Below are 21,291 nucleotides of genomic sequence, written 5' to 3' on the forward strand. Positions count from 1 at the left end.
TCGGTTAAGCATCTGACTCTTGGTTTCAGGTCAGGTCATGATCTCACATCATGAGACTGAGACCTGCACTGGCATCCACAGTGAGTGCTAAGTCTGCTTGAGATTCTTTCTCCCTCTCCCTCAGCCCTACTTGCTCATGCTCGCTCACTTTCTAAAATAAAATCAATCAATCTTAAAAAAAATAAATAAAAGGGGCACCTGGGTGGCTCAGTGGGTTAAAGCCTCTGCCTTCGGCTCAGGTCGTGATCCCAGGGTTCTGGGATCAAGCCCCGCATCAGGCTCTCTGCTCAGCAGGGAGCCTGCTTCCTCCTCTCTCTCTGCCTGCCTCTCTGCTTACTTGTGATCTCTGTCTGTCAAATAAATAAATAAAATCTTTAAAAATAAGTACATAAATAAAAGAGGATACTTAGCATTAAGCTAACTTCAATTATTTTAAGAAAGCATTTCATTCATTCATAATTCAGAATAAATGAAATACTCCTAGATATCAAGGATATGAATGATAATCCTAAATAACCTCAGACAGAAGGATAATATATTTTAGCTGGAAAAACCCAAAACTGCCCCCACTGCTTGCTCTTCTTCATCTATACCAGGCTCTCTAAAACTGAAGCCTTAGCCCAGGTTTCCTTTCAGCATCAAAAGAATCTGCTCTGGTTCTCAACTCTCCCACCTCTTATAACACTACCTTTCAAACAACCCATAAGAAAAGATGATCATGAACAAACCTTTTCAAAATGTGCTTATTAATCTTTTAAAAACTGTATGCAAACTAAATGAACAACCCTAGCAATTAAATCTGAGGCTTAGTCCACCTCTACTGATCAGTCTTTCCATTCTGTTTTGAAAACATAATTTTCAAAATGTTTTAAATTATATTACCAAATTTGTTCTTCACAACAACCCAGTTGAGGTCAGCATAACAGGTAGTTTTATTGGTAGTTTTATTTATTTCAGTCTCTATTTCAAAGATAAAGAAGTGAGGGCTCAGAAAAGTTAAGTGTCTTGCCCCAGGTGAAAACCTATAGTAAATCATAAGTCTATTGGGATTATGTCAGATTTCATTGTTTGTTTTCTAAAAGTATGTTGCTTTAACTACATCTATCCTCATCTTTCATCTTTTCATTTCAATGGGAATAAATTATCAATATTTTACTATGCTTTGCATATTATAAAAGATATCGGGGCAATACAACAAACCAAGACCTTATATTCTTATGTAGGATAACAAAAACTGATAAATACATATAATAAATAAGTAAATTATGTTAGGTACTGGGGGGGCGGGGGGGGGACACAAAACAACAAAAAAACCCCAGGAAGGTCAGGTGGACAGGGAATGAATATGTGGAAAGGAGGGCAAACAGCATTTATAAAGGTAGGCCTCACTGAAAAAGTAACATCAGAATGAAAAGCTGAAGTGAGGGAATTAGCCAGGCAGACAAAAGTATTCTAGTGGGAAGAAAGAGCTGGGTAAAGGCCCTAAGGAAAAGTTGTGTGGTATGTTCACAAAAAGGTCAAGAGGCCAGTGTGGCAGAGGGAGAGTCCTCAACCAAGAAGGACAGTAGTAGAAGAGATCAAAGTGATAGTGGGGCCAGCAAATGCAGGCTTGTAGGCCTTTGTAAGGCTTCTGAGCTGAGAAAAAGTGAGGTCATTGGAGGTTTGAGAAGAGAAGTGACATGATCTGTGTTATAAAATTATGATGGCGGGGGAGACTACGTAATGAGACTGATCAGAATGGAAAAATAAACAGAAATCTCAGAGGCTATAAGACTGGGAACACGAACTGGGAGCACAGAGATACAAATAGTAATAAAGAATAAAAGGAAGAAAACAAACAAAAACATCATGATACAATGAAACCTGCTTAAAGACACTGTTGGGCTTTCCTTAGAGGATGAATCTTTTATGCTTAGAAGTTTCTTTTAAACAACAGCTTTCTGTTCATGTAGCCCTTTATACCTTTCAAAAATATTTTCATATGCATCATCTCAATTCACACAACAGAGAAATTTCAGAGCTAAAAATGGAGCTATAAAAATGGTCTATAAACCACTGAATCCAAAAAACCAGTTTCTGTTTGAACTGCTGTGTGACATGACCATAGTCTCACAGCTCCTCAGAAGGAGAATCAAGGCCAGAAGCCAAGTCTCAAACATTGCCATAAATATAACAGACACTAATGATCTAACACACAATTCTCTGGAACACCAAGGCCCAGAGAAGTCAAGTAACACATATGGATTATTCACATACAAGACAGAGGACCAGCCAAACTGAAAATCCAGCTATGAACTCCCAAGTCCAAAGCTACTCAAATAGAAGCAATCTTTTAGACAGTTTTCACACTATAATTTACCTATCACACTATAGTATACTTGACTTCTTACTTCTTAGGTAAATTACCATCTTGCCTGCAGTCTAGGTCCTGAGGTTTTTTGGGTAGATAACTAGGAGGTACTGAAAGATTTTAAGTAGAGGAGATATAAAAAGACATGCGAAATGTGAAAAATGGGCACAAAACAAGAGGTTGGGAGGCTTCTGGACTAGTCTGAGAAAAGAGGAGGTGAGTTTGAGACAGAACAGTGGCAAAAGAGATAGAAGGGGCATATGAGAAATATATTAAGGGTAACATTTTCAAGATTTGACTAACTGAAGTGTAGAGAATGTGGGAGTTTGCAAAGACAAGAAAATAAGTAAAAGGATGAATCCTGGGTAGTTAATAATACCACCTACTAAGACAGGGAATACAATAAGACAAGAAGATTTGAGAGAAAGATGAATTTATTTTTGGATAGGTTAAAATTGGGGTAACCTCACTTGTTCAGGTAGAATGTCCATCAAGGAATCAGATATATGAATCTGGAGTTTAGGAAGAAGTCAAAGCTAAAGGTAGAAATCTGAGAGTCATTAATATATAGGTGGTAAATATCTATGCAATATAGTTACCTTATTTCTCTTAAAAGTTATTTTTTAAAAAGCTCTTTTATGTCAAGACAAACACATATTACTTACTGTCACCAAAGTCTTATGTACCTATACCCTGAAAACAAAAATCCCTCTTTACTAAATCTAGGTATACCTACCAGTGCGTAACCCTCTTCATCTGATTCAGGCTGAGACAAATCAGATTCACTCCTCGATTTGATCAGTCTATAATTTGGGCTTGCGTGGACTAGTCGGCTCTCTGCAGTAAGACTTTCACTCCTGTCTCATAGGCACAAAGAGAAGTTTTTCAATTTGGGATTGTTAGTTGACATAAAATTGAATGGAACTAGCAGCATAAAGATAATACACAAACAGTGAGGAGTAATTCTATTTGTCCATGGGAAATTGTGACTCGTGTAAGCACAAAGCCTTTTACAATTACATCAAAATAACTTGCACACCACGGATTTGCAGAGATGCAAACAAATTCATGTTTGTCAACTGCTGCTGTTTGCATGTATGAAAAATTATGCCTCATTTAATCAGAAATGTATGTTCCAGGTTGAATCAGTATCACTCTTTATATTACTTTAATACTTTAACACATTATTTCACCCTACTCAATTTACATTTCCCGCTCCATGTCTGTATTAAGACCACTACAGCTTCGAGAATAAAGTATTTCAATGCATAATGTAACAAAGGGGGTCGAATAATATTTTAAGCTTCTAGTCAGTCCCACCTGGTCATAAGTCCACCCCCATCAGAGGCACTTGTTGAAGGCTGCTGCAACTGTCCTTCTTCCTTTCGCTTCTGAAGCTCATCAATCACAGGACTTACTCCTAATATTAACAGGGCACACCGATGGATCACAGAGTTGCAGGCAGCAGTGTATACATCCTGACCCTCAGGAAGGTCTGTGCTGACCCTTCGCTCTTGCTGAGACTGAGGAGGTGGATCATCAGCTCGAGCCCCAGACCCTGCCCCACTGTTCATTCTATCTCGATCTCGGCTACGAGCTACTTCACGGGCTGAGAGGAAACACTGAAAGATTTCTGTAACATGCAACACAAAAACAAGGTCTTAACACATGGGGAGAGAAGAGCAAAGAAAATAACAATAAAAATAGTCATAAAGTTTGGATCAAAACTTACTGAAAGAGGGAAAAATTATTTTTTAGACACTAAATACAGTTGCCAAGTTAAAATTATCTTAAATACATGTAAAATATTAAACTTTTCACCAAAAATTATAATAGGAAATACAAATGCTTTACAGAATTTAGATTTGATTTATTCTATTTTTACTCTTATTAATGAGTCAGATCATTTCCAAAGCGTGGCCCCAGACCAGAAGCATCAACATTATCTGGGTACTTGTTAGAAATGCAAATTACTGGGCCTATTCCAACCCTTCTAAATCAGAAACTGTAGGAATGGGGCCAACAATCTGTGTTTTAACAGATCTTCCAGCTAATTTTATGGTTCACTGAAGTTTCAAAACTACTGGGTTAGATAAAAATAACTACGTATTTCTGAAATGTTCGTGACCTTGGTATAAAAAATGTTGGGTTACAAAAGAAACATAAAATTTAAGTTACATTAGTTATGAAAGCCCCCTTTCCCTTCTGAAGTCTATATAATTCCTAACCTTTACATTTTGCTGTATCTCAAATACATTTTAAAAAGTAAAACCTCTAAAGTTTTTTGCTGAAACTGTGTATGGTTCTAATATACAGTCAAGATTGCCTCAGACTCAAGTGACATCACCAAGAATGTCTATCTGATATCAACCCTTCCCAATTCACAAGTGTAAAAAGTCACTGAGTTTAATAAGGTTCTGATGCAGTAGTAGATACTCTATAATAGGAATGTTTTGCTCAAATTTGGAGTGAAAACAGTATTCTTATTGGGAACCCAAGGAGAAAAGTTGGTAAAATACTAGATTCATCTGTTCATACCAAAGTGCAAACTTTAAAAATGGATTTTATATGTGTATTTTATAGAATTATTATAGCATTATTTTCATATGCTGTTTTTAGAATCTCTTATTTCCGCAAAAATCACAGCAACAAACTCAAGAGTACAAAGCTGGAAATCAGTTAAAGTAATTAAGAGAATGGTCACTGGAATTTGGGGGCAGATCTCACTGTCTAGTTCCAGCTGCTAATAATGGTGGCCGCACACACATAATTTTGTCTCCTTTAACCTCAGCCTGCCCACCTTTAAGATAGGGTAAGTGTTAGAGTGCATCTCACTAGACTGTCGTCAGGATTATCAGCTAATCTACGAGAAGCATTTGACCCAGTGTTCAGCGAATAACATAGGTGCTCAAAAACCATAGCTGGTTTAAAAATTACTACTCTGTGGATGACTACTACACTTTCTTTACTATAATTAAGGGTTATATTTTGCTACTGTGTTTTACCCTTTGGACTTTACTTTCCAGAATTTCTAAACTAAGTTTTAACTGCAAAAGTTCTTTCAGCCTAGGTTTTTAAGGTATAATTATTTTCCCTCCCCATCTCCAATCCCCTTTTTCCTTGGTTTTTTTTTCTGTTTTGTTTTTTTTTCCACCGTGGTTTTTGGTTTTAGGCCACCTCCAAATCATTTTTAGAAGTATGCAGAACACAAATAAATTGATAATAAGTGTCAAATTGATACATATGGATAAGCCTAATACCAAATGTGTAGCTAGCTATAATATTTTAATTTACAAAGTAAGTATACTTTTAAATTTGAAATAGCCAAATCACTCAAAAGATACTAACAAGTATTTAAAAACAGGGATATTTCCTTTTAAACATCTAAATGATTATCTTTAAAAATTATCTGTTACCTTGGAATATACAAGTATGAAAAGTATTATTCACTCAGCCAATAGTCTCACATATATTCTTGCTCTCTACTGACAATGGCTGTAGTTAGTGGGTGAAATTTATAATTTTAAAAGTGTAACATATAAAAAGTAATAGGCTCTCCTAGTAAATGCAGAAAGGGCCTCTCTTCCTCACCACACAGAGGTTGGCCAAGCCTATGGACAAACTGCTAACCTCGAAAACAAACTCTAAATGACCTTATCCAATCACTCATGGGCATCATTTCAAGCATAAGACTTAGTGGAACAGTTATTATTTCTGAAAGCCTGCTTTCAGAGCTTTTCAGCCCAAAACATGCAATATAATAGCTTCAAAAGGTAACTAGCACAGTTTTAAGAGCTGAAACATTAACTAATGTAAACTGAGATCACCAGTAGAATATCAGATCCTTTTAGAAAAACCATAGAGAAATTTTTGCCTTTCTCTTTTCCAGTTAGTTCCCCTAACATGAAGAATGTCACGAAGTGTATCTGTGAAGTAAGAAGGGTGTACTCACTGCCAGCTGTCATCACTTCATGTTCCCGTTCTTCTTCTTCATCCTCTGGCTCGGGATGCCCCTCTTCCCGGTCTCGCTCAGCCTGTTCTTCCATTTCAGCTTCTTCATCAATGGTCCGGGTAAATGAATGCTCCTGAGGATCAACATCTGCAGAGTCTTGGTTTTCTGAGATCTTAGAGAAATAATTAAAGCTACCTTGAATTTTTTTTTTTCAACTTGGAAAACTTTATTAAAACTTGACTTTTTTTTATCATAGATACTACTACTAATATCACTAACACATGAATTTTACTACAAAAACCCAAAAGATAGACTGGATAAATCTAAAAAGATTAGAATGTATGTACACCAAATAGGTACAGAGACACCTATATGCCCTCCTATCCCCAGTATATTGATAAGAATGTCATGTTATAAGTTGATTCAAATTTATACTGTTATTCAGCTGTAATCCTACAGAGCTGCAACTTAAAATGGGTTGAATGTAAAACCAAGCTAAAAGGAAATTTAAGAACATGAATTTTTATACCATCCAATCTCCCTCAAGCTGTGTATGTTATTATTACTCTGTATAAATGTTTTAACAATTCTAATTTAAAAGAGTATTTTTTTAAACTTTTTTTTTTTTTTGGTGAGAACATTTAAGCTTTCCTCTCTTAGCAAATTTTAGTTATACAAACAGTATTGTTTTTAAATTTTTTTCTTTACTTTGTTTTACCCTAAAGAAATAAAAAATAAGAAATCTGATAAGGACAATGTTAATTTTATTTCCCACAGTGATTCAGCTACTAGACAGAGTCCTTGCACAAGATATTAAGAGCCTCAGGGACGCCTAGGTGGCTCAGTCGTTGGGTATCTGCCTTTGGCTGGGATCATGATCCTAGCATCCTGGGATCATGCCTCATATCGGGCTCCTTGCTCAGCGGGGAGTCTGCTTTTCCCTCTCTAGATTCCCTGTGCTTATGTTCCTTCTCTCACTATCTGTCATAAATAAATACAATATTTAAAGAAAAAAAGATATGAGGAGCCTCAGAATCACCTCTCCCATAAATTTTAGTATAAAGTACAAGTGAAAAAATTTTACTTAATGCATAATAAATGCATAAATAAATAAATTCAATGCACAGTAAATATTTTGTGATTGAAAGCCAGTAAATAACCTGAGAATTTCATAGAGCCATCAGACTCATACCCATACAATATATAAGACACTTATCCCTATAATATGAAGTTTCAAACCTAGGCCTCAACAAAATGGCAAATTAATACATTTCATGGACATTCAAGGTCACTAACAAATAGATCCATTAAATCAGTGCATGACAAAAGAATACTATAATACAAATTCAGAGATAGAGTTTGGTTTTTAAAATCTAAGATCTCAATAACAGTACAAAGCATCTAATGTATAAAGTTTTAAAGTAAGCATTTCTGAAGGTGATGTATTATCCAGGCTTATAATTACAGGATCATGTTATCAGGATTACCAACCACTTTACAAATCACCTATTTTTTGTTGCAGGAATAACTTCTGGACCATTCCTCTCTCTCTCTCTTTTTTTTTTCCCTAGAGAGAGCATGCACGAGAGAGCAAGCAGGGTGAGGGGTGGAGTGGGGGGGTTGTGGAGAGAGAGAATCTGAAGCAGGCTCCACACCCAGTGTGGAGCCCTACGCTGGGCTCAATCTCACAACCTTAAGATCAAGACCTGAGCTGATAACAAGAATCAGACTTAACTCACTGAACCACATAGGTGCCCCACTTCTAGAGCAGTCTTAAAAGGTTTCAATCTTTTTTTAAAAAAGATTTTATTTATTTATTTATTTATTTGAGAGAAGGAGAGAGAGAGCGCACAAGCTGACAAGGGGGGTCAGGGCAGAGGGAGAAGCAGGTTCTCCATCGAGCAGGGAGATCAATGTGGGACTCAATCCCAGGACCCTGGAATCATATGACCTGAGCTGAAGGCAGAAGCTTAACTGACTGCGCCACTCAGGTGTCCCTCAATCTTAACCATCAGTGGTGGACAACTCTAATTATTAGACGGCTCTCTTCCTTATATTCAGCTATCAGTGATACCCCATTCAATTGTGATCCTTTGGTACTACCTATCCCCTCTGGTACAAGAAACAAACTTATTTCCTCTTCTACAGGGAAGCTTTATTTATTTTTTTTTAAGATTTTATTTATTTGACAGAGAGATCACAAGTAGGCAGAGAGGCAGGCAGAGAGAGAGAGGGGAAGGAAGCAGGCTCCCGCTGAGCAGAGAGCCCCATATGGGGCTCGATCCCAGGACCCTGGGATCATGACCTGAGCCAAAGGCAGAGGCTTAACCCACTGAGCCACCCAGGCGTCCCGGGAAGCTTTATTTTTAAGGCAAGTATCAATTCACTCCCTTTTTCATTTCCCGAGGCTAAACATTTTTGACACTTCCAGTTCTTACAGAAGATGACTTTCAGACCTTTCACCAATTCTTAGTTTTTGTTAATGTCCCTCATAAATTATAGCACCCCAAATTAAATATGATAATTCAAATATGGTCTAATCAACATAAAATAAAGAAATAATATTTCATATGCCTTACACAACTCTACTTGTTATTACTTATACAGCCTATGAATATACAAACTTTCTTAGCAGCCATGTCACTTGATAAAAGTGGGTTAAATAACCCCCAAATCTTTTGCTTATCTAATTTCTTCACTATATAAAGAAGTATGTACTCAATTTTTTATCAAGCATCTGCAATAATCAAGGCACATTTTTTCCATCACATAAACCAATCTGGAGCTATCTCTCACGGCCTGCAGAAAAACAGAAATTAACTGATTTCCAACTTTACCCATCTGTCTCGTGATGATGACCTGGTCTGAATAAGTTCAAGGTTCTTGCAAGCAAGTAAACGACTTCGAACTTTGTACACACAACGGTACACTTCTGATAAGCTTTTACCAGGTTGATATCTAAATAAAGAACCAAAATAGAAAAGTCACCTAATTTCTAACATCATGAGAGCAAATATTTGTCTGAGGATAGTTTTAAGTTACTTGCCGGCTTTCTCCACATGCTTGGCTAAGTAAATTTGTGTGTTTCAGAAGCGCTGCAAGAACAAATCTAGACACAGTGTCCAAGAGTGACTCATTACTTAAAGTTGCACTGTCCCAATCTGAAAACAAAAATGATGCATTGACATTAAAAAGGGCTCAAGAAAACAGTTCAGAATAATTTTAATCACTTTAGTAATCCAACATCCAAATGATATCATTTTCCTAAACATTATTTAACAGATGTACCTACTAGATGTTCCTTGTGCGAGGGACACAGCAGCTAACAAATCTAAGTCTCTGATCTCACAGAGTTTCTTTTCTAGCTGGGGCCAATAAATACAAAAATTAGTGTGACAGAAAAGTATTACAGAGAAAAATAAAGCAGTGTGGAATTACTATTTTATATAGGCTGGTTTGCAAAGATCTTGGATAAAATACAGGTGAGTAGAGATGTAGATGAAGTCAGGGAAGGTGCCATACAGAAACAGTGTCCCCTCAGAAAAAACCAGTGTAGAGGCCCTGAGGCAGGTTCAAGGAGGTCACTGTGGCTGGAACAAAGGGTGCATTCACAAGTGGTAGGAGACATTAGAAAGTTTGCTGGGGACCAGATCATATAGGCCTTACAGGCCACTGCAGGTCCTTTATAGATATTACTCTTGAGGGAACTGGGAAGCACCTCAGAAGGCTTTGAATAAAGATACAATATGATCTGACTCGTGTTTTAAAAGGCAGACTTTGACTGCTGAGTGGTGAACTGGACAGGGACAGCAACAGCCGTACTGGAGTGATTCAGGTAAGAAACAATGGCAGCTCAGACCAAAGCAATAGCAGCAGAAGTGGTGAGAGGTGGTCAGATTCCAAATGTGTTTTAAAGGTAGAGTTGACAGGATTTGTTGATTGATCAGATGTGTGAATACAAGAAAAGCCAAAGTTGACTAGAAACGTACTTAAGATGTTGTTGGCATTTACTGAGACAGGAAGAACACTTCAGGAAAACAAGGAACTGAAATCAGGAGTATGGTTTTGAGCACTATCTATTAAAGCATCCTTCTAGAGATACTGAGTAAACTAGTCAAGAGAGAACATATCTGGTATCTGAGGCCATGAAGTAGATATTATGAACACCATAATAAAATAAAATGAATTAGGTAAGAAGTCAAAACATTTGGACACAGATGAGTACATGCAATAGAAAACCAAAATCACAGCATTAGATAATAAGAACTAGGTAGGTGTTTTCTTTAATTCCATGTTAGCATACTAGTACTGTATTTTAAAAATGTAGTATATTCGGTAGATTCCAAATGGGTGTGGGAGGTTTATTGTCTGCTAAACTCTTGTTAATTTGACAGATTTACCATGCTACTTAAAAACAAAGCCAAACAAACAGAAAACACCGTTAGAAAATATCAAGCCCCAAGTTAAGTTCTGTTCTTAATCCTTCTTAAAACCCCTATCTCAAGAGAGAAATTTTACATCTGGTTTTCCAGTCATTTCTGTATGCTTAGGGAAAAAACTAAACTCAGACTTACCTATTTTATAGGCAAAAAAAAACCCAAAAACCAAACAACAAACAAATCCTGACAATATAAATATGTCTGATTAAACAAGACTCTTAAACTAAAGATTAAACAAGACTCTTTAAATTAAAAAAATGGGTCTACCATTTATACTGTAGGGAATCCTTCAATAAAAGTTTGCCTCCGGATTTATCTTTTATATAAATCTGTTTTCCCACAGTAGGTTTGCTTAAAATGGGATACATACCTAGACTATTTTCCACAAAGAGGAAAAAGAAATTTACATTTAATGTTATTTGTAAAATGCTTTTTCCTATAAAAAAGTAATAGAGTGATCCCTGTGTTTCCTGCTTACATATATTACGTATCTATTAGTCAGTATTCTAAGCTATCTACGTATTTACCAACTCCGTCCTCTTCATCTTACCTTTACTAACAGCATAATCCTGCATGCTGATCCAAAGGCTTCGAGCAGGCTCTTTTGAACAACCCAATGCCAAGTCTACATACACAGCAATTTCAGGCCGCAGTTTGTACTCAAAAGGCTTCTGTTCTTCATTGCCTGAAAGAGCTACTTCTAACAGGCAACTCATACATTTATCTAAAAATAATTATTCAAGTGACCAATTTTAAGCCTGAACAATTTTGGTACTACAAATAAAATCTTATCACTTTTATTTAATCCATATTTAATAATACATTTCAAACCATTTTAAGAAGATGTATAAGGAACATTTCTCAATGAGAGATAATATCACCACCCCATCAATCCCCTCCAGGATGTGTGACCAAACATGACCCCCAGGGAGGATTCTGGCATTCTGGTAAGCAAGCACCAGGGAAGCTACATGTCCTATGTTTGAAGCACAGGTCTGGAGAACTCTTCTGTTCAAACAGGAATGATGTTCTTACTGAGAAACATGGCACCACTGGGAAAAAGACTAGAAAAGAACTTTTTCCTTTTTCTAGACTTAAGGGAAAATAATCAGCTAAGTATGACTCAAGGGAGAGTGAAGATACCATGAACAGTTTCTCTACTGATATTTACATTTGTTCAAGTAGTTCCTAAATTTTTAATGGGACATTTTGGCATTCAGAATTCATTTTCCATTACAAAAAAATAGCCAATGATACGATTGGGGGCTAATACCAAAAGTCAATTTAACCCCTAATATAACTGAACTATCCTATATACACAATTTTACAAAGGACAATACCCTTTTCCTAATACATGCAAGTATTTCAACATAAAATGAAACACTTTAATAGCTTCATGATTTTATAATTTTAAAAACTGAAAGATAACATTCAAACTAAAATTTATTTTATTCATACTAAAGGCCAGTTAATTGACTGAAGTAAGAACACAGAAATATGAGGAAGGTAGACATAAAGATACTTTTGTCCTCAAGAGGACATTTGTGATATCACAGAACTAAACACTGACAGCACTGGAACCATGTTCACAATGTTAAACATTCCTTGAAAAAACATTTTACTTTTCTTAATATAACTATATCTTAAGTACCAGTCTAGCATTCAAAAACCATGTCCAGAATCACTCACTGGTTCATAAATGAAATGATGAATATATACTCTCTATTTGGAAAAGGAGGAAAATCTTCAGCAGCTCTTCTCACTCCTACTCCCCAACCCTCTAAACCCAAAGCAGAATATGTGCTTTTTGTCTTGGTTTCTATTTTTTGTTTTCCCTCTCGATTGAGATTCTCTTAGATTAAGATTTCTCTTGGACTTTCCTTTTTGGGCATTCTCTGAGTCTCTTTCTCTCATCAGAGGAACAATGAATTTTCAGTCAATAAGACCACATGGGCTATCTAATCAGCTCCTTATTTTATGACCAAAATTATAGACCCAGGGAGATTAAAGGGCCAATCATAAATAACACAACCAGATCATCTGTTCAAGAACTGGAGAAATCCTCATGTTCAGACAGTCTGAGAGCTAGCCTAGCAGCAAAGAAGACAAATGGGAGATGAGGCAGGAAAGAGAAACCCAAACGCAACATAAATAGGGAGAAAAAAATAGGGAAACATACAAGGTAACATCAGCATGAAAGTAGGAGAGGCAGGGAGGAGAAGGGATTGCCACTCACATTGGGAGGTGTCTGAAAACTGAACACTGGGAAGTCATGATAACCTTACAGAGCTTGACATTCTATGAAGCACTTTCATAACCTCCAAACCCCAGAACACAAAGAATCAAACATACTCCCATTTTTATAAGTTAAATGACTTGCCCCAAATGAGCGATAAATAATGACAGGGTGGGACCAGACCTACACTGCCCTAGTTTGGAGGCTCTTTTCACTACATAGTGCTGTAGGATTTAACTTCTTCTAGGGGCTCCAAGTCACAGTCTCAGATCCCCCACCCAGCTAACGTTTCGCTTGTTTGCTACCAGTTCTCTATTCAGCAAACCCAGAAAAAGAGGTATCTCCAATGGAGATACAAACAAAAGCATGTATTTTAAACACTTAGAGAGAAGCACATTACCTAACTGAGGAGTGTCCATTTCTACACCATCACTAAAAAGTGGTGTTTTCATCCAATATGCAGTGTCCTGTTCCTCTGGAGACACAGGGGAGCCCAGAAGCATACCACCAAGACACCGCCCAATAAGGAGAGCAATTGTTCTTTCCAGATCCACAAGCCACACCCAGGACTGGGCTGGCTGAGGTAACGGCATGCCAGCAGGATCAATCAGTTCTGGACCTCCTAAAAACAAAATCATTAGTAATCACTTTTTATCTGGTATTCAAGAGTCTCAATCATTCTCATTCCTGTTGCACTGCAATAAGACATGAAGTAAACTAATTTTACACTGAAAACATAAATTATAACACTTTCTGTATATATTCTCTTTACTAGGCTAACTTAAAATATATTCAAATGAGTTTGCCATCAAATAAAATGTTCCTTTTGGAGTTACTAATTTTTTTTTAAGATTTTATTTATTTATTTGACAGAGAGATCACAAGTAGGCAGAGAGGCAGGCAGAGAGAGAGAGAGAGGAGGAAGCAGGCTCCCTGCTGAGCAGAGAGCCCGATGCGGGACTTGATCCCAGGACCCTGAGATCATGATCTGAGCTAAAGGCAGGGGCTTAACCCACTGAGCCACCCAGGTGCCCTCCAGGATTCTTTCTTTTTTTTTTTTTTTTTTTTTTTTTTTTTTTTTTTTTTTTTTTAAAGATTTTATTTATTTATTGGACAGAGAGAGATCACAAGTAGACAGAGAGGCAGGCAGAGAGAGAGGAGGGGAAGCAGGCTCCCTGCCGAGCAGAGAGCCCGATGTGGGGCTCGATCCCAGGACCCTGAGATCATGACCTGAGCCGAAGGCAGCGGCTTAAACCACTGAGCCACCCAGGCGCCCCTCCAGGATTCTTTCTAATGAAACATGTGGTGGGCTCACTTGAAAGGTTTTTAAGACTTAGTAATTAAACTCCTTTGACAGCCTTATGATAGATTTTAATGGAAAAACACATTAATGCTTTCTAGACACAGTTCTTTAAGCTATATCCAAATGAATATCAAAATTTTTATAAATTAAGACTGAATTCAAGTGTCATACCTAAAATCAGAATGCTATTTCCTACGAAGTTCCGTAAAAAAAAAAAAAAATCTGTCCACATACAGATTCCCAATTTCCATCTTCTACATTCCGTTATCTAAAAATCCAATCAAAATACTTAATATTTTATTGTCAGAGATTTAAAACTAAAGGTCTTTTCATTTAAGAAATAGAACTTTTTTAAATCTTTTTTTTTTTTAAGATTTTATTTATTCATTCGACAGAGAGAGATCACAAGTAGGCAGAGAGGCAGGCAGAGAGAGAGGAGGAAGCAGGCTCCCTGCGGAGCAGAGAGCCCGATGCGGGGCTCGATCCCAGGACCCTGAGATCATGACCTGAGCCGAAGGCAGCGGCTTAATCCACTGAGCCACCCAGGCACCCCGAAATAGAACTTTTTAATCAAATCAATCCACTGATTGTAAAATGTGTCACTACGCTGCTGACTGAGCTGTGAAAGAATCCTTTCCTATTATCCAGTGGAAGATGTATCCCAACTTCAATGATGTGAAAATTTGAAATAAAACATGTCTCAGAATCAATGAAATAAACTACTCAAACCTAATAACCTTATAAAGACCTTATGACACTGATACATATGAGCAACTTTCTGAGTTTTCTTATCTCACTCGCCCTTAAGGCTGCAAATTCTTAGACCATAACAACCCTACCTTTTGATTATGTAAAACACCCAAGTATCAGATATGACCTACCTAATGCATGCAAGAGGAACGATTTTTCCCAAAAGCCTCACTTGTTGTTTTACTATGTTTACTTACCATGAAGAGGCCACTGTAACTCTTGGTCTTCTAAAAGAGCAGCAGCTGGCAGGAGTCTATTAAGGCAATCAAGAGGTGGCAACAAGTCGAGGAGGTAACTCAATAGAGGCCGTGCCACTGACACGGGGAGTAACAGTAGAGAGTTAACAATCTGGCAAAGCATACTGCCTGCAGCTGAGACGTATATCACATCTATGAAGGGTAAGAAATTCAACATGGATCAATTGTTTCAAACTTAAAAAAGAAAAAACCTAAAAAATACTATTTTAGTGTAGAACTAGAGTACTAATTAGACAACTCCTTGTTGAACATGTGCCTGGTAGGTGATGTTATATTGGTATTTATTCACTTTCAGAACGTATCACCAACAGATACTTTGTGAGAAGCATATAGATCTCTGTGCCAACAAATTCAAAGGATTATAGCTGCTTCCCTTAAAATGCATTATGAATGTCTCGTTCACAAATTTACCTTCATTTTTAGATTAACTCAAGAAATATTTATTGAATACAACATACCAATTACTGTCCTAGGTGAAAGGCAGACAGCCATGAACAAAGAGCTAAAAATTCCTACCCTCATGATCTTTACATGTTTTTTAAACCAAATTTACTTTAAAAAAAATTAAGATCACTTCAAAGCACCTGTCTTTCTATCTATATTCATTTTAAATTAACTTTATTTCTGTATTTCATTGTATTTGGGGCAGGAGGACTATCAGAGATGAGCTCCATTTGAAGAGACTGAATTTTAAATACCTGTGGAACGACAAAATGAAGGTGTCTAGTAAGCAACGGTTTTAGTTTCTCAGTTTCTTTCTTTATTGAGTTGGGGAACTTCAGAGATAAGGAGGTTTCAGAGAGACATAATGAATTTTAGTTGCCTTTGAGACAACAAAGAAAATACACCCAACAGTAACTAGAAAAGGCTTTGGTGTGAAAACGGAGTTCTCAGCCAAATGCAGATACGGAAATCAACACACATGGGGTGGTCAAAGGAAATGGGACCAGATCAGATCATTCAGGGAGAAAAAAGGGTTGAAGGCAAAATTGAGAGGATCTTAAACATTGAAGGGCATGTCCAAGGAAAAAGAGCTTATAGGAAATGACTGAAAAAAAGTCATTAGAGAGATATGAGGCAAAACAGGATTGTGACTACACAGAAACTCAAGAAAGCATTTCAAGAAGGAAAGTGGGACACTGGCAAATGCTGAAGAAAAGTAGAGAAATAGCAGACAAAATTCACTTTATGCCATTTAAAATTAATCTTTTTTTTATTATGTTCAGTCAGCCAGCAAATTAATCTTTTTGAGTATCATTGAAACACCTTTAAATTAGGGCTCCTTCGTGTCAATTAGCATCTTTCAAGATCAGTCATTATCCATCACTGTTACCATCACCCCAAACCCAAATCAAAGGGATCTTTAATAGGAAGGAGACTGAAGACCATTCCTATTCCACTCAGAAGTTTCAGGTCTCTTAAGGCTTTGGGAAGGCTAAGAATTTCTCCATTATAACCACTGATTAAATGTCAAATCCAGTACCAAACACACCTCTTAATTTTTCTCCAACGCTGCCATTCCAAGGACTTTCTTTGAGCAAATTTGCAGAACGTGAATAAATATCTGTGGCATGAGGCAACAAGAGCTGAAGATGTTTATGAAGCAGTGCCACGCTGCTTGAATTCTGGGGGGAAAAGTTCTTAAATTACTACTGTGAAAGAGTCAAGGTCCAGAAATATCATGCTTACCCAAATATCTGAGTTTCAAGGTCCCTGGGAGATCATCATAAAAGGCAAAGAATCACATACCTCACTAATGCTATTGATATGGCAAAATGCCAGCAGTTGTTTCTGCAGTGAACACAGGAGTTCATGAAGATGAGCAGGCTGACTGTTTTCTGAAGATGATGTTCCAAGTAGAAACTTATCACTATTTTTTTCTAGCTCTCCAAAGGCTTGATCCTAAGACGATATATAAATGAAGATTATATTTGAAGTGCTTGAAAATGAAAAGTCAAGGCCCACCACAAATGATTCTGATTTAAGGAGCCATTGTCTCCTTTTTCCCCTTATCAATCTTTAAATCTTTGTGCTGTTGTTACTAGCTATTAGCAAAACTTGTTAAGTTAATTTCAATATGTTAATTTCAATGTTTTACCACTCATAAAAAAAGTAATACATGTTTCACTACAGAAACTTTGAATATAGAGAAAACAGTACAATACCCATACAACACACTGCATATTTTAATAAAATTGCTTTCCACAGCAAAAAAAGGTTTTGTTTTACATGGTTGTGAAAGGACCCAACTGAACATTTGAACCCAAGTCCCAGAAATTAGTTTCTGATTATAAAAGAAGTGGTATCAACTATATTTAAATTAAAAAATACATAGAAAAAAAAGAAATGGACTAAAGAGACATGACAACTAAATACAGTGTGTGATCCTGCATTTGAGGGAGGGGTTGCTATAAAGCACTTTTTTAAAAGATTTTATTTCTTTATTTGACAGAGAGAGAGGGAGAAGCAGGCTCCCTGCAGAGCTTGATCTCAGGGCCCTAGTACTATAACCTGAGCCAAAGGCAGACGCTTAACCGACTGAGCCACGCAGGCACCGCTGTAAAGTATATCATTAAGACACTCATAAAAATGTGACTATGGGTTGTATATTAAATTGTATCAATGTTAAATTTTCTGAATAATTGTTCTATTATTATATAAGAGAATGCCCTTCTTAAGAAATACATGCTTGGGGTGCCTGGGTGGCTCAGTGGGTTAAAGCCTCTGCCTTCGGCTCAGGTCATCATCCCAGATCCTGAGATCGAGCCCCGCATCGGGCTCTCTGCTCGACAGGGAGCCTGCCTCCCTTCCTCTCTCTCTGCCTACTTGTGGTCTCTGTCTGTCAAATAAATAAATAAAATCTTTAAAAGAAATACATGCTTGAGTATTTAGGAATAGTCAGCATGGCATCTATACTCTCAAATGATTTAGAATAAGAAACAGACAGAAAGAGATGGTAAAGCTAATTTGGCTGAAGAGTAGAGGGAATTCTCTAATTCTTGAAACTCTTGTGTAAGTTTTAAATTATTTCAAGTTGAAAATATTTTTTTAAAAAACCGTTCTTGTATAAAATTTAGAAAATAACAAAACTTAATTAAAAAACAAGTTAAAAATCATTTAGCCAACACCCAAATAAAATCACTATTAATATTTTTTAGTGTTTACTTATTTTTGTGACTTTTGCATTTTTCATAATACTGCATATTGTTTTTTTGGTTTTTTGTTTTTTTTTTTTAAAGATTTTTATTTATTTATTTGACAGACAGAGCTCACAAGTAGGCAGAGAGGCAGGCAGAGAGAGAGAGAGGGAAGCAGGCTCCCCGCTTGAGCAGAGAGCCCAACACGGGGCTCGATCCCAGGACCCTGAGACCATGACCTGCGCCGAAGGCAGAGGCTTTAACCCACTGAGCCACCCAGGTGCCCCTACTGCATATTGTTTTTAATCTTCTCTTTTCCAACAGATTTGTAAGCATTATGTCTTCACGAACCATGGGTATATAAATTTTAAGAGTCGTAATATTCCCTTGAGCATATGTACCATAATTTACCTAGCCATTTTAGATATTTAAGTTGTTTAAAATTTTGTATCTTGGGGCGCCTGGGTGGCTCAGTAGGTTAAAGCCTCTGCCTTTGGCTCAGGTCATGATCCCAGCATGGGGCTCTCTGCTCAGCAGGGAGCCTGCTTCCTCCTCTCTCTCTGCCTGCCTCTCTGCCTACTTACGATTTCTGTCTGTCAAATAAATAAATAAAATCTTTAAAATAAAATTTTGTATCTTATAAAGATGTGATGAACATCTTTATGCATAAAGTAACGGTCTATGTTTACAACATGCAAGACAGAGTTTCAGCACATTTTAAGGCCCTTGCTGATGTAAGCTGCCAAATAAGCACTGCTGCAGACTGAATGTTTGTGTCACCTCAAAATCCGTATGTCGAAACCTAATCCCCAATGTGATGGCATATGGAGATGGGGCCTTTGGGAAGGGATTAGTGCCCTTATGAGAGAGACCCCCTGTGTGAGGACATATAGCAAGAAGACAGCTATCTATGAACCAAGAAGTTGGCACGAACAAATATGCCAGCATCTTGATCTTGGATTTCCCACCTCTTTAATAGTGAGATATAAGTCTGTATTGTCTAAAAGCCACCCAGTCTATGATATTCTGTTTATAGCAGCCCAGAGAGACTAAGACAAACACCATCATTTCAAAATCTTAGAATACGACAGGGGCACCTGGGTGGCTCAGTCACAGTGAAGTGTCTTACTCTTGATTTTGGCTCAGGTCATGATTTCAGGGTCATGAGATAGAGCCCCATGTCAGCTTCCACACTGGGCATGGCGCCTGCTTGAGATTCTCACCCTCACACCTCCCTCTTCCCTGCCTCCCCAACCCTCCCATCACACACCCACTCTCTCTCTCATTTAAAAAAAAAAAAAAAAAGTAAAAGAGCATGACAGATTCGGTTTAAATCACTTTAGGAAGAAATAATAATTTATGATTTTCACCCAAAAGCAATTAATATTTTATTTCCGTTTCCATATAACATAGACATCTACCAGCCCTAATGATATTAGGAAGGCACTACTTTATTTTTCACTAGTTAATTTTATCTTTAATTGTAGTAAAATACATACAATATCAAATTTATCACCTTTTTGAATATTCAGCTCAATAGTATCTCATGTGTTCACATCGTTGTGCACATGGTGCTTTTAATTATATAAATGCAAGACTTCATCTTCCTTTTTAAGGACACATAAAAGCATTAAGAAAGCCCTGACTCAAGGAGGCTAGATTCTTGCCGAAAGTACACGTAGCAGCTACGCAAGGAGGTGCCCTAAAGATGTACCACTAATTACCTGGCAGCAGTTTCTGGAGCTAAAGGCAAAACTATCAAATCACAGTAACTGGAGGATATTTGCTTTCAAAGGACAAGTGCATCAAACTATATCTGTGGTGTTAAGAATCCCATCCATGGGCTTCACACTTGATAGTGACAGCCAGTCTACTTTTTTTTTTTTTTTTATTTACCTGACAGACAGAGATCTCAAGTAGGCAGAGAGGCAGGCAGAGAGAGAGAGAGGAGGAAGCAGGCTCCCGGAGGAGCAGAGAGCCCGATGTGGGGCTTGATCCCAGGACCCTGGGATCATGACCTGAGCCAAAGGCAGAGGCTTTAACCCACTGAGCCATCCAGGCGCCCCAACAGCCAGTCTACTTTAAGAGAAAAGGACTTTATGCTGCACCAATATTCCTTACAACTTTGGAAAAAAATGTTGTCAATAACAAAGGACATTATGACATTGTTCCCATTCCATGTGCAGCCAAACATCAGATCAAATTTATATTCTTAAATCTGAAAGTAATTATATAGGTCCAACTGTCATTCGGATTTAGCCCCCTTTTCATGTGGACAGAACAGAACACTAAGACTTGCACAGAAGAAGATACAGATCTGACTCTGACGAGGTCTAGGAGACAACACGAAAGGATACACCATTCAAAGTCAAGTCACACAGTATACCTTGTCTCTAAAAACTGCTGAGGTTTACTAAGTTAAAATTACATGGTTAAATAGGGTTATTTGGGTAAGGCTTCCCTGAAGAAGTCATAGATTAGTAGAGCAAACTGGAAACAGATAATGTCATGCCCATGAGCTCAGATGAGTGGTGTGTCAGCCAAATGATGAAAGATCTGAAGAGGTTTTAATTTACTACAGTGACGTTAGTCCAGCAGGAAGATGCAGAGAAGAGACCAGCAAAAAGTGACAATAACTATAATACTGCTATTAGCATTAGGTCATGATGTTGTGGGTTAGAACCCATAGAAATGTTGGGGGGGGGAGGGGGTCTAAGAAACACTTACGAATTAGGAGCATCTTAACACAGGGAAAGCTGTAGTGTCCACTGTCTTCTCTCCTACTGACCAGCCTATTCCTAGTAAGTACCAACCATACTATAATTATAGGATTATATCTGGTAAGGTTATTCCCTTATTATTCTTCT

The 21,291-nt window shown here is 37.4% G+C and overlaps 1 protein-coding gene across 11 annotated transcripts in view; it reads right to left on the minus strand.

The window, feature by feature from the left end:
• HERC1 (HECT and RLD domain containing E3 ubiquitin protein ligase family member 1) overlaps positions 1–21,291 on the minus strand; it is a 184,473-nt gene that overhangs the window by 91,250 nt on the left and 71,932 nt on the right. For all 11 annotated transcript variants that reach the window (XM_046007752.1, XM_046007762.1, XM_046007761.1 and 8 more), the window contains 10 exons: positions 17,037–17,189; positions 16,780–16,912; positions 15,228–15,419; positions 13,378–13,599; positions 11,292–11,465; positions 9,349–9,463; positions 9,140–9,260; positions 6,303–6,474; positions 3,671–3,983; positions 3,087–3,207 (listed from right to left, as the gene is read on the minus strand). In XM_046007752.1, the coding sequence (XP_045863708.1) occupies positions 3,087–3,207; positions 3,671–3,983; positions 6,303–6,474; positions 9,140–9,260; positions 9,349–9,463; positions 11,292–11,465; positions 13,378–13,599; positions 15,228–15,419; positions 16,780–16,912; positions 17,037–17,189 (1,716 nt within the window). The remainder of the gene's footprint in view (positions 1–3,086; positions 3,208–3,670; positions 3,984–6,302; positions 6,475–9,139; positions 9,261–9,348; positions 9,464–11,291; positions 11,466–13,377; positions 13,600–15,227; positions 15,420–16,779; positions 16,913–17,036; positions 17,190–21,291) is intronic.

Source organism: Meles meles, chromosome 6 (assembly GCF_922984935.1).
Source record: "Meles meles chromosome 6, mMelMel3.1 paternal haplotype, whole genome shotgun sequence".
Taxonomy (NCBI): Eukaryota; Metazoa; Chordata; class Mammalia; order Carnivora; family Mustelidae; genus Meles; species Meles meles.